At 45.7% G+C, this 13,214-nt stretch overlaps 1 protein-coding gene across 1 annotated transcript in view; it reads right to left on the reverse strand.

The window, feature by feature from the left end:
• Positions 1-12,079, reverse strand: part of LOC133509356 (serine protease HTRA1A-like) — a 41,889-nt gene extending 29,810 nt beyond the window's left edge. Inside the window, exons 1-3 of the mRNA XM_061836193.1 lie at positions 12,001-12,079; positions 10,284-10,856; positions 1,341-1,440 (exon numbers count right to left, since the gene is read on the reverse strand). Coding sequence (XP_061692177.1) covers positions 1,341-1,440; positions 10,284-10,856; positions 12,001-12,037 — 710 coding nt within the window. The 5' untranslated portion in view covers positions 12,038-12,079. The remainder of the gene's footprint in view (positions 1-1,340; positions 1,441-10,283; positions 10,857-12,000) is intronic.
• Positions 12,080-13,214: the final 1,135 nt, after the last annotated feature.

Genomic DNA, 13,214 nt, shown 5'->3' on the forward strand with positions numbered 1-13,214 from the left:
GGATGCGGCTAATTTGTGCATTTTTTTCTAACGACCGCAAGGGGACACTCGAGCGGAAAAGGTAAGAGTGAGACTGGTGGAATATATGTGCCGAGGAAGTGACTTTTACCGGTACGGCCCTGTTAGCGCTGCGCTAGTGTGTTACAGCTGTGTCACAATTATTTTTACTTATATATATATATATATATTTTTTTTTTTTTTTTTTTTTAACCATCCCTGTTAGCGCGGCACTAGCGTTAGCGTGGTGGCACTAGCGTTAAACTCTGTGTACCGTCTTTCTTTGTAAATATCTCGTGTTTCTATGTGGGTTTCAACGTGGGCACTTTGTGGATTTTACACAGCTGCAGCATATATATGTACCAAATGATATTTCCTTGACAAATGTACTGCGTGAGGCCGGGAATTACGGTATACAAAATGTTGTGTAGTAGTTTTTGGTATGAAACTTTCCATGCTTGGTTAAAATAGTGTCAAACATAAACTGAAAATGGTTAACATAACATTGAAAATGGTTTAAACTGGCAATATTTAAAAGTAAAAATTATTGAATTACCCTTATTTAACCAGGAATTGGGAAAGCCAAAGCGTTAAATAGCGATTGGAATGGAAACTAATGTCAAATTGACCCAGGGACATTATTGCAGTTGCAGAAACAACAGATGTTGCAAAATTACAATCTTTGGAAAGCAGGTCAACTTAAATCTGTCCCTTTATCTGTATATGTTTATACAGTATAGAAGAAAATGAGATGAACAAAAGGGTACCATGCAGCGAGCCTTGAGGGATGCCGTGTGTAGCTTTTTTTTTTTTTCTTCTTATGATTTCAACGATGCAAGTCAGGAAAATTCCTTTTCTAATGTAGATTTGTTTGCCTGACCAGCTGCTTATTGCAGAAGCAAATGAATAAACCCAGAAAAGCTTCCCAGTGGAAAGGTTGCAGAAAGTTCCTGGACACTGACCAGAAAACCTTCCCTTTGCAACTCTGGTGTCAAGTCAAACAAAAGCAGCAGCGCGTTAAATGAAAGACAGATTCAAGCGGGACGATTTAGACTCGAGACACACCGCAGTACAAAAACAACGGCGGGAGAAGCGACAGGGGGGGAGGTGGGCAGACGCAGGGGACAGTGTCGAAAGGTACTGTAAGTGTTGGGTGTTGCAGAAAAGGGGAAGCAGGAAGGTGCATGATAAAAAAAAAAAAAAAAAGGAAGCTTGGATAGCAAAGTGCTCTGCATTCTGGTCAGCGGGTAGTGGAGTACACAGGTGGGCTGTAAATTTGAGTGCACTCACATACACAGAAAAGAAAACACACACAGACGCACACTCAGGTGGACGCTTCTTACTTGCGGTAGAGCTCAATGTGAACCACAGCTGGCGCAATTTTCTCCACCACGTCGGCAATGAAATTGTACTTGTGTCTCGGGCTGTCTGGATTGTCCTGAGCTGGGAAATGCAAAGTAGGACAAGTCAAAAGACGACACGCTAAGTGACATAGCAATACAAACAAGTTCTCTTTGTCATAATAAGGAAGGAAATGACCGTCACGGTGCGGTCTGGACTGTCTCGCTCACGTCTGACGCACACCCGCGCTCGCAAAACACTCACACGGTGCTCACATTCACTCGGACAACGCACACCCACATTTACAACACGGGTACACTCCTACCCACACTCATGTATCGTCCCGCATTCGTTCACTTGACCCTGGCATTCGTTTACCGTTACCTTCACTCTTACGGTGAAGAAAATAAGTATTTGAACACCTGCTACATTGCAAGTTCTCCCACTTAGAAATCATGGAGGGGTCTGAAATTTTCATCATAGGTGCATGTCCACTGTGAGAGAGAAAAATCCAGAAATCACAATGTATGATTTTTTTTAACGATTTATTTGGGTGATACAGCTGCAAATAAGTATTTGAACACCGGTCTATCAGCGAGAATTCTGACTCTCAAAGACCTGTTAGTCCGCCTTTAAAAGTCCACCTCCACTCCGTGTATTATCCTCAATCAGATCCACCAGTGTGAGGTCGTTAGCTGCATAAAGACACCTGTCCACACCGTACAATCTGTAAGACTCAAACTTGGAACATGGCAAAGACCAAAGAGCTGTCCAAAGACACTAGAGACAAAATTCTACAACCCCACACGGCTGCAAAGGGCGACGGAGAAATTGCCAAGCAGCTCGGTGAAAAAAGGTCCACTGTTGGAGCAATCATTCGAAAATGGAAGAAGCTAAACATCACGGTCAATCTCAATCGTAGTGGAGCCCCATGCAAGATATCACCTCGTGGGGTCTCAATGATCCTTAGAAAGGTGAGGAATCAACCCAGGACTACACAACAGGACTTTGTCAATGACCTGAAAAGAGCTGGGACCACCGTTTCCAAGGTGACTGTGGGTAATACACTAAGACGTCATGTTTTAAATTCATGCATGGCATGGAAGGTTCCCCTGCTTAAACCAGTACATGTCAAGGCCCATCTTAAGTTTGCCAATGACCATTTGGATGATACAGAAGAGTCATGGGAGGAAGTTTTGTGGTCAGATGAGACCAAAATGGACCTTTTTTGGTCATAATTCCACTAACTGTATTTGGAGGAAAACGAATGATGAGTTCCATCCCAAGAACAGAACACCATCCCTACTGTGAAGCATGGGGGTGGTAGCATCATGCTTTGGGGGTGTCTTTCTGCACATGGACAGAATGACTGCACTGTATTAAGGAGAGGATGACCGCGGCCATGTATTGTGAGATTTTGGGGAACAAACTCTTTGCCTCAGTCAGTGCATTGAAGATGGGTCATGGCTGGGTCTTTCAAAAAGACAATGACCCGAAGCATACAGCCAGGAAAACCAAGGAGTGGCTCCGTAAGAAGCGTGACCTAGCCAGTCTCTAGATCTAAACCCAATAGAAAGTCTTTGGAGGGAGCTGAAACTCTGTGTTTCTCAGCGACAGCCCAGAAACCTGTCTGATCTAGAGAAGATCTGTGCGGAGGAGTGGACCAAAATACCTCCTGCAGTGTGTGCAAACCTGGTGAACAACTACAGGAAACGTTTGACTTCTGTAATTGCAAACATAGGCTACTGTACCAAATATTAACATTGGTTTTCTCAGGTGTTCAACTACTTATTTGCAGCTGTATCACACAAATAAATTGGAAAAAAAAAATCATACATTTCTGGATTTTTCTTTTTAGATGATCTCTCTCACAGTGGACATGCACCACCGATGAAAATTTCAGACCCCTCCATGATTTTCAAGTGGGAACACTTGCAATATAGCAGGGTGTTCAAATACTTATTTTCTTCACTGTATCTCACCACCTTGGTTTTGAATATTCTACATTTCTCCTGGTAGCCCTCCCAGGCATTCAGGTCGTTGACTGCTAATTTTACAGCCCAGCCAACCAACCGACCGACCGACCGACCGCTCACTCACGCACTCCGCACCGGGCAAGTCAGGAAACGTTGCGAGAAACACCTGGCAATTAAGCTCTGCACCCAGTCGACACTTTCAGCGGCGTTCTCCACAAAAATTTCGCCGCATAACAAAGCCGCTTTGATTTGCAAAATATCAGTCATTACGGCTCGCGGGAAAAGAGAGAATTTGGAGTCAAAGGCCTCCCAGGACGTGGCACTTGAAAGCACCGAGGTTGTGCCGTTGTCAAAGATGTTAATTACGGAAACAGCGTGGACCTGTAGGCGGGGGGTTCATTTTTTTATGATGTCGAAATCACTCTCACCTGACTACATGATTATATGTTTGTATGAACTCACGGATCCAACAACCCCAGGGTAGGGAAGGCAAGTCCGCACGTTCGTTGCGGTACGATGTTGCCTGAATGTTGAACGTCAAAAGGGCACGAAAACGGTGTACAACAAATTTCCTCTTGTCTTCTTGTTTTAGCCGGTACTCGAGTGGCAACGTTTTGGACCGGCTGAGAAACTTTTTGGCAGCAACCCGACACGAAAGAGTCATTCATCGATCATCCATCCATCCTTCCTTCCTTTCCATCAATCTGCCTATCCGCCAGTGTGGCAATACATCTTTCATTCCACAACCATGTATTATTAATGCCTCCATCATCTACAGCAGGGGTCTCAAACTGGAGGCCCGCGGGCCGTATGGGGCCCGCGAAACGATATTTTGTGGCCCCGACCTCAATATGAAAGTATAATGTTAGTGCGGCCCTCGACTTTTATATGAACGGGACTTTTACAGTATTGTGCGCAGAGAAGATGAACCTACCAATCACGACGGCTCGAATGGGTGTGACATCGACTGGGCTTGATGCAGGCAGAGAAACATTTTTTCAATTGCAATGGAGGTTTTTTTTTTTTTTTTTTTTTTAAATGGTTTTGGTTTGGTTGTTGTTTAAAGTTGTTCACAGCGGCGTCCTTCTTCATATTTTGTGTGAAAAAAAAAACACTGAAAAAATGAAAAAAGGCTGCAGCCCAACCTCAGCCGGACTCCGCCTCCAGCGGCCCCGATGTAAATTGAATTTGAGACTCCTGATCTACATTTATACAGCCCAAATTTTCTTCCTTTCATTCTTAATTTTCTGATCGTAATCTTCTGTCCATCCATCTTTTAACGTGTGCGTCTAATGTGTCCATCTTTGCTTTGTCCCATTCATTATCCACCCACTGCGGATTGGTCCTTTAATTCACTCATCTTTTTGCGCTTCCTTATTTTCTTCCCTCTAATCTGTCCATCCATCTTTCAACGAACATATCCGTCTTTCATTATCCACCCTACATCCATCAGTCTTTTGACCCCAACCTATTTTGTCTCGACCATTCACCCATCTTTACTTCTATCCAATCATCAATCGATCCTTTTCATCCTTCCTATGCTTACTTTCTTCCCTCTTTCCATCCCTCCAGTCTTCTTTCAATTCACCCATTCATCATTTTATCCTGCCTTGCTTCCTCCCATTTGTTATCCACCCTCTGTCCTTCAGACTTTAATCCACCCATCCGTCACCCATCCTTTCTGTCTTCCATCTACTCATCAACCAACCATTCATCTTCCAGTCTTCCTTCTAGCCATACATCCATCACTCCCTCCCAGACTTGGTGACTAAATGACAGAAAACGCAAAAACACAAGAAGCCCCCCTCGTCCCACCCCCTTTCCCACAGAAACACTGACCCTGCAACACTTTTTCCTCTGAAACAGGCAGTGGGGAACAGAACACGGATTCTGAAACCAAAATCCCGCTTTCAGCTAGAGATGGATGGAAGAAGTCGTGGAGGTCATCGTGCAGCATAATCTGGCTCAGAAATCTGCTCCAAACGAAGCACTGTTTGTGATTATTGGGACCGCACGTCTTGCGCACGCAACCGGATCCAAAACAAAATTCCTCTCTGGACTTCAGTTTTCTGCCGAAAATCACCCCATCGCCCACTTTCCTCATCATCACCGTCAACCCTCATTAGAATGTGTTTCAATTTTGTGTAAAAGCAAAGTTGGCCAATTTAAAGTAAGGACGGAGCAACATTTGGCCGAGCTATCCTGTCAAAAGCAATCTTTGTATAAATTTCCATGAACACCCTGACAAAAAAAAACGAGATCAAACGTTTCTTCTGTTTAGCAGAGCACTTTAATAGAGAGAGTAAAGGGGGCGAGCTTATTGAAATCAGGACTGTTGTGCTTTTAAAAACTTTCTTTCAAAATGAACATCTCCAGAGAGGGAGTAGCTGCAGGAACGGGCTGCGTTTTTATCCCGCTGCCAAACAAAACGTTCCACGTTCCGCTGCAGATGTGGAAATTCTGGCTGCAGGAGCTTCGCGAAAACCAGTAGCCCTCGCCACAGGCTAGCCTGCGAGACCGTACCCTTCGCCTTGCTCGCATGAGTGACAAACAAACGACAGGCCGTCCGAACCGCCTCGCCCGCACGTCTTTTTGATGTGCATGTCAGCCTTCCCCCCGAAACGACGGGTTGCTAATTTTGTGTTTTCCTTCGTGCCGTCTACCCGAGGAGGGACGGCGGCTTCCAATCAAAGGCAGACGTTCCGTCATGTGACTGCCGAGGGTGATTTACGGTTTGAGGGCAGCGGCAGAGGTTGAGAAGGAGACGCAGACTGTAAGGAGAGGGACGACTGACTGGCCTTGGATACTCTCGACGCTGTGGGAGACGCCAGGTGTTGGACTTCCGCCACCGAAGTGTGCCTGCTTCATACATCTAGTCAAGAATGGCTCGAGCATCCAAAACCGATGTCAGCGTCGTTTAGTGAGCATGGCAAGATGTGTGAGCAGTCCGGCGCAGGCTTTCTCAACCTTTATAATTCCGAGGACCCCTTAGGGTAAAGAGGTTTTTCCAAAGAACCACATTAACGTCAATTAAACATAACTACCATGTGCAGACGTGAATTCCATGGCGATTAGAGATGACAGAGGTATCCTGAGGAACAATTAGAAAGATGGAGGCACGCACTGGAAAGGATGAGGAATGAAGAAGAGCGGAAGTGAAACAGAAGATATGTGCGTGAATGAGAGGGGCGGAGGACGAAGAGTGAAGAGATCGCAAGGGTGGACGACTTCAAATACTTGGGGTCAACAATACAGAGCAATGAAGAGTGTGGTAAGGAAGTGAAGAAACGGGTCTAAGCAGGGTGGAACAGTTGGCGGAAGGTGTCTGGAGTGCTATGTGACACAAGAGTCTCCGCCGGGATGAAGGGGAAAGTCTATAAAACAGTGGTGAGGCCGGCCATGATGTACGGATTGGAGATGGCGGCACTGAAGAGACAACAGGAACTGGAACTGGAGGTGGCAGAAATGAAGATGTTGAGGTCCTCGCTCGGAGTGAGCAGCTTGGATAGGATTAGAAATGAGCTCAATAGAGGGACGGCCAAAGTTGGATGTTTTGGAGACAAGTTTAGAGAGAGCAGACTTTGCTGGTTTGGACATGTCCAGAGGCGAGAGAGTGAGTATATTGGTAGAAGGGTGATGAGGATGGAGCTCCCAGGCAAAAGAGCGAGAGGAAGACCAAAGAAAAGGTTGATGGATGTGATGAGGGAGGACACGAGGAAGATCCCGGAGATAGGCTTTGATGGAAAAAGATGACACGCTGCGGCGACCCCAAATCGGGACAAGCCGAAAGGAAAAGAGGAGCTATCTTGACTTCCGACTGCCCCAACTTTGGGATTTACTCCCCGAAGAGCCATCACTAGTTCATTCATTTTTGCATTGTGTTTGTATTCTCCATCCATCCATTTTCTGAGCCGCTTATCCTCACAAGGGTCGCAGGAGTGCTGGAGCTTAGCCCAGCTAAAACCAGTTGTGCTTTGCAGTAGACACAAACTTACTGTCACGAACAAACGGTGCACGGGCGGACCCAAATGCGGGACTCCAAGACGAGGACATGATGTTCAGTGGGTTTTATTACAAACGAAACTTGTGCACGGCAACACAGTCCAAGAAGGCAGGACCCAAAACAAAAGAAACAATGTCCGAGAACTATGAGTCAACTAAAGAGCATAACCAAAAGCGTGACTTGGCTATAAAGGTGCAGTGGCGGAGTAACCCTGGATGCGGGACTGCATACTCAACGAAATGGCAAAAACCAGTGACAAAACTCCAACTTAAATAAACACATGACACATACAACATTTCCGTTTTTGTTTTTGTGACTGAGGAAACAAACCAAATCCAGTGGAATTAAATTGAATATTTATCCATTGTGGCGGCACGGTGGATCACAGTTCTGAGGACCTGGGTTCGATCCTGCCCCTGCCTGTGCGGAGTTTGCATGTTCTCCCCGTGCCTGCGTGGGTTTTCTCCGGGCACTCCGGTTTCCTCCCACATCCCAAAAACATGCAACATTAATTGGACACTCTAAATTGCCCCGCGGTGTGATTGTGAGTGTGGCTGTTTGCCTCTATGTGCCCTGCGATTGGCTCGCAACCAGTTCAGGGCCTACCCTGCCTCCCGCCCGTTGACAGCCAGGATAGGCTCCAGCACTCCCCGCGACCCTCGTGAGGATAAGCGGCCAAAGAAAACGGATGGATTGATTTATCCATTGTCGATAGCCGACGTGCACTGTTTCCTTCAACGACACGGTTGCCAATGCACAGGAGGCGGTTCACAAAAGCTCAGCCGGTGTCGCCAACTTAGCGATTTGCTCGCTATATTTAGCGGCTATAGCAAGTAAAGCGACTGGCGACCTTAATTCATGAGCAGTTATTTTTACAGTGCGAGAGGAGTCTGGTGGAAGGCAATCGCGGAATTCTACGCACGATCAAAGACGTGACGTCCATTCGCGCTTGGAGTGCAAGGCAAACAAGTATTCACAATCACATTCTCGCCTCAGGTCAGTTTTCTCTTCGACGGATGCAAGGTGCACGTTTTGGAATGTGGGAGGAAGCGGGAAAACCCGGAGAAAACCCAGACAAGCTCAGGGGAGAACATGCAAACTCCCAATAAAACAGCCTATTGAAACCCAGAATCCAAATGCGCGCGCCACTAAAAAAATGGAAAACTCACGAGTTCAGCTGCTGAACCAAGACAGATTGAGGTCCTCAAACGAAGTGAAATGATTTTTACATGAAATCCTAATTGAGTGCAGGTCCACCATTTTATATACAATAACAAGCACGTGGATTCATGCCCGCAAGGGTAAATTACTCGCAATCGGTGTGTTTTCTATCAGGCGGATGAAGTCCACATGCCTGCCGCGTCGAGCTTTACATCATGACTTCATCCAAGGCGGTCCAAAGTTGAAACGGCGCCCTCGGAGAACACGTGCGGGAAAACAACAGAATAGGAGCTTGTTGTTCTAACCAAGACAAGCTGGCACTGCGTGCCGCTGACTCCGGTTCAAACCACACCGTCCATTTATGAGGTCACGCTCGGCAGAAGGAAAACGACAAGACAGGACCGGGCGACATCTGAGGGTGTTTTTCTTCACTCGAGGCAAGCCGATGTTTCTGTGATATTACGTGACGTTGTTTCTGATTATGCCTGTGTAATCTAATCATTTCTAATGCAAAACTTTGTTCATTATACTGTTTTTTTTTTACCTTTATTTTAAGATTATGATGCGTGCACATGCATTGCTCTAAAAGCTCTAGATGATCTTGTATGAGAATTTTACACAATCAATATTTAATTCTTCTCATCTCTGTGAAATGTTCAAAATTATTTTTTCCTCTTATACCGGAATGTCAATTCATCGTGCGGGTGTACCTAAACACAGTAGGAACTGTGCATTTTTTTAAAGTAAATAATTACCATACACAGTTTGGTAATTATAGTAATGGTCATGATAAGTATATGCTACAGCATCCTAAAAAAAATTTAAAAACATTTTGGTAAAAAATTGGGGGATGGGATACATTGTCAACATCAGTCATTTGTAGCCAAGGTAAATAAAATAAAATGTTTATAAAAAAATTGCTAATCATTTGATAAAACATTAAAAAACTTCCAATAGTATTTTATATAAAAATATTCCTACAATATAAAATTGTTTTGATTTAAAATTAATTTACCAAATACTTTTGTGTTTTATGCAATTTTTTTTAACAAAAGTAACTAATATTAATTGACCATTTATTTCATGAAATACAAAAATGTGATTTCTTTTTTGAACACCATTTATAATATAATCACGCATAAAAGTTGTTAAAATTCTGAGTCAAACGTTAAAATAAAGTACTGCAGTTTTCATTCATATTTTATCCTTTAAAATAACTCAATTGAGCAATGATTTAATGAGTGGAAAAAAATTCTAATCACTTTCAGAAAAAAAATCAACTAACTTAATGCAACACATTTGGCAGGACTCTTGATCATTGAGCTAAAACAAAGGGGTGTCAAACTCAAGGCCCGAGGGCCAGATCCGGCCCACTGCATGATTTATGTGGCGCGCGAAGGCAAATCATCTATATCAACTTGCATGATTTGTGTGATAACGTGTAACAAAATTTCAAATTGTCATATCATAAATGAGAAAGTTGAGATCCTGCAAGCATTTTTGTATTAGCAAACATGGTACAACAATAGTTGAAAACCCCATATACTTGATTTCTGATTCAAAACTAGTTCATAAATTTCATCTGTAAATACCGTGAGGTGAAAGATTTTCATGGATTCACAGTCATAACGGCCCTCTGAGGGAAATCGTAGCTACAATGTGGCCCGCGACAAAAAATGAGTTTGACACCCCTGATTTAAAAGTTCCGTGTGTTGGGACGAAAAAAAAAAAAAAAAAAAGAATGCAAAACAGAGTGGGCCGCCGCATTGGCCCGCGGCCCCCCCCCTTTTTTTTTTTTTTTTTACCTTTCCCGCAGGCCCCGCGTTGAATGAAGATCACCGGCGGCTGCTGGAGCTTCTGCGCCCGGCGGCTGACCCGCTTGAGCTCGCAGATGTTCCGGTAGGAGACGCCGTCGCTGCCGCACACGGGCTCCACGGTTTTGCACGCGCAAATGCCGCTTTTGCTCCTCCGCCGCACGGTGGCCGTGTACCCGACGCCGCCGGACACCGAGCACTCCAGGCCCTCCCCGCACACCGGGTCGCCGAGCTTGCCGCTGCCGCTGCACGCCTCGCCCTCGCCGGACGCGCACACCGGGCAACACTGGCACACGTCCAGGGTCTGCCCCGCCGGGCAGTCGGACGACGGAGGTCGGGGGCACATGGACTTGTCGCACCGCGCCGGGCAGCCCACCACGAAGCGGCTGGAAGTTTGCGCGTCCGCTGACGCCGAAAGCAGGATGATGCAAAGACACCAAAACATGGCTGGAAGTGGGCAGGAAAACTTTAAAATAACATGAAATTTTGGGGGAAAAAAACAAAAAAAAAAACTCCACTCGGTGTGCAGCGCTTGCAGCGTTGCGCGATGAGCGCTGAGGAAGACTGAGGAGAGAAAGAGAAAAAGAGAGAAAGAAAAGAAGCTCCAGCTGAGTTTACGCTCTCTCTCTTTCTCTCTCGCTCGCTCTGCCGGAACCAAAACAAGACTTCTGATTGGCTGAGCAAGCGTGACGATCCAACCGGGATGGCACCCGACAGATCGAAGAGCTCCATTAACCCCTGCGCTGTGCAATTTGGCTCAGCACCAAATATATTTGGTGCCCCCCTCAGAATCTTTCAGTCATCGTCATCGAAATGCAGCAGAAAAATATGAATCAAACATCTAATCATAAGTAGGCAAACATTTCCCGTCCGCGCCTTCATTATTTTCTATAGTTCTCTTGAAAATGCCTTTGGATGTTGTCACTATGCCACCATGAAATCCGTCCATCCATCCATCCATTTTCTTAGCTGCTTATCCTCACAAGGGTCGCAGGAGTGCGGGGGTCAATCCCAGCTGTCAACAGCCAGGAAGCGGGGTTCACCCTGAACTCATTCCCAGCCAATGGTAGGGCTCGTGGAGAAACAGTCGCACGCACAATCTCACCTAGGGGCAATTTAGAGTCCTCACTGAACGCATGTTTTGGGGATGTGGGAGGAAACCGGAGTCCCCTAAAAAAACCCACGCAGGCACGAGGATCGAACCCGGGTCCTCAGAACGGTGAGGTAGATGTGCTAAACAGTCATTCACCGTGTTGCCCCAAAAAATTCCAATATGGCAACATATCAATCCATCCATTTTCTTCACCGCTTATCCTTACGAGGGTCGCCGGCAGTGGTGGAGGCTATCCCAGCTGTCAATGGGCAGCAGGCGGGGTAGCCCCTGAACTGGTCGCCATCCAATCGCAGGGCACATAGAGACAAACAGTCACACGCACAATCACACCTATGGGCAATTTAATGTGTCCAATTAATGTTGCATGTTTTTGGGATTCAGGAGGAAACTAGAGTTCCCGGAGAAAACCCACTCAGGCACGGGGGGGGGGGACATGCAAACCCCACACAGGCGAGGCCCTGGTCCTCAGAACTGTGAGGCCAACACCTTCCAGCTGCACCACCGTGCCACGCCTGACTATTCTTGTAAATGCAAATTATGGTCACATGCATGTGCACCTAATCGAGTGCATCATTTTTGCGAACGTGAATTCACCTTCCTTCAAGTCATTAGCAGCGGCGAAGTCACTCATTTAGTCGCAAGACGTCAGCGAGACCACAAATGGCGAGCAGACGAGGCAGGGAGATGAAAAGGACCTCATGCGTGCAGAAAATAAGGAACAGCCCAGGGAAGGGCAGGGATTGGCGCCTAGCGACGGATCCCCGTCTAAAACACCACGCGGGGGCTTTAATTAATCCACGCGTGAAGCCACATGAGTGTCGTAGGCCTCCACGCCAAACCTGCAGTGAGAATCACAGGGCAAATGTGCGAGAGATCTGTGAGAAGATAATCTGGAAATACATAAGTGCCACCAGGATTTGAATTTGAAACGTAGTCATCACATTTTCAATAGTTGCATTTCAGTGTATCTTTTCAACGTTAATTCAACCGGCTACAATTCGCCGTCTAAAATTCACCGTCTGTGCCACCAGGCAGGGTTACTTCAGGTCAGAACCGAACACCCAGCCAATCGCAGTTCGACTTTCTTAGTCACATGACATCACATACCTACCTGTAACCTTGCCTGGTGGCACAGACTGTGAATTTCAGACAGCGAATTGTCGCAACTATTGAAAATGTGATCACTTTACATTTCAAATTCAAATCCTGGTGGCGCTAATCTACTTCCATAGTATAACGCTCAATGCTCGTTTCATTTTGCATCATTCACGTCAAAAAAATGAAGCAAAAATGTTCCCAAAGTGTTGCAATAATCAACAAGAACGTCCCCCTGCGCGTGTAGACCTCCACCAAGGCCGAGTAAATCTAATATGGATTACCAACTAAATTATATTCATATATCTGGTGGCACGGTGAAGCAGTTGTAATACATTAGCCTCAACCTTCTGAGGGCCAGGGTTCAAATCCCGGCCCACTGAGCTAAAAAAAAAAATACATTAAAAAAAAAACGAAAAAAACTAATAAAAGACTGGATGGCTCATTGGCCACCAAAACTGAAGTTGCCATCCGCCATCTTGATACTCCCAAAACAAGCATGCCAACATGTGCAGTGACAGCGATTAACTGTTAATCGCCAGTTTTGTGGCTACGAGAAAATATCCCACAGGTAAGTTAGATTTACTATGACACTGTTAAAGTTTTGTTGACTGTTGTTGCTGTCCACTGTTCACTCTCTGCTTCACCTTTATAGGCCGACGGTTTTTCGCGAAAAAGCGATGTAGATATTTTCCCAAACTTCAACAGTGGAT

This window comes from Syngnathoides biaculeatus, chromosome 12 (genome assembly GCF_019802595.1).
Source record: "Syngnathoides biaculeatus isolate LvHL_M chromosome 12, ASM1980259v1, whole genome shotgun sequence".
NCBI classification, from domain to species: Eukaryota; Metazoa; Chordata; class Actinopteri; order Syngnathiformes; family Syngnathidae; genus Syngnathoides; species Syngnathoides biaculeatus.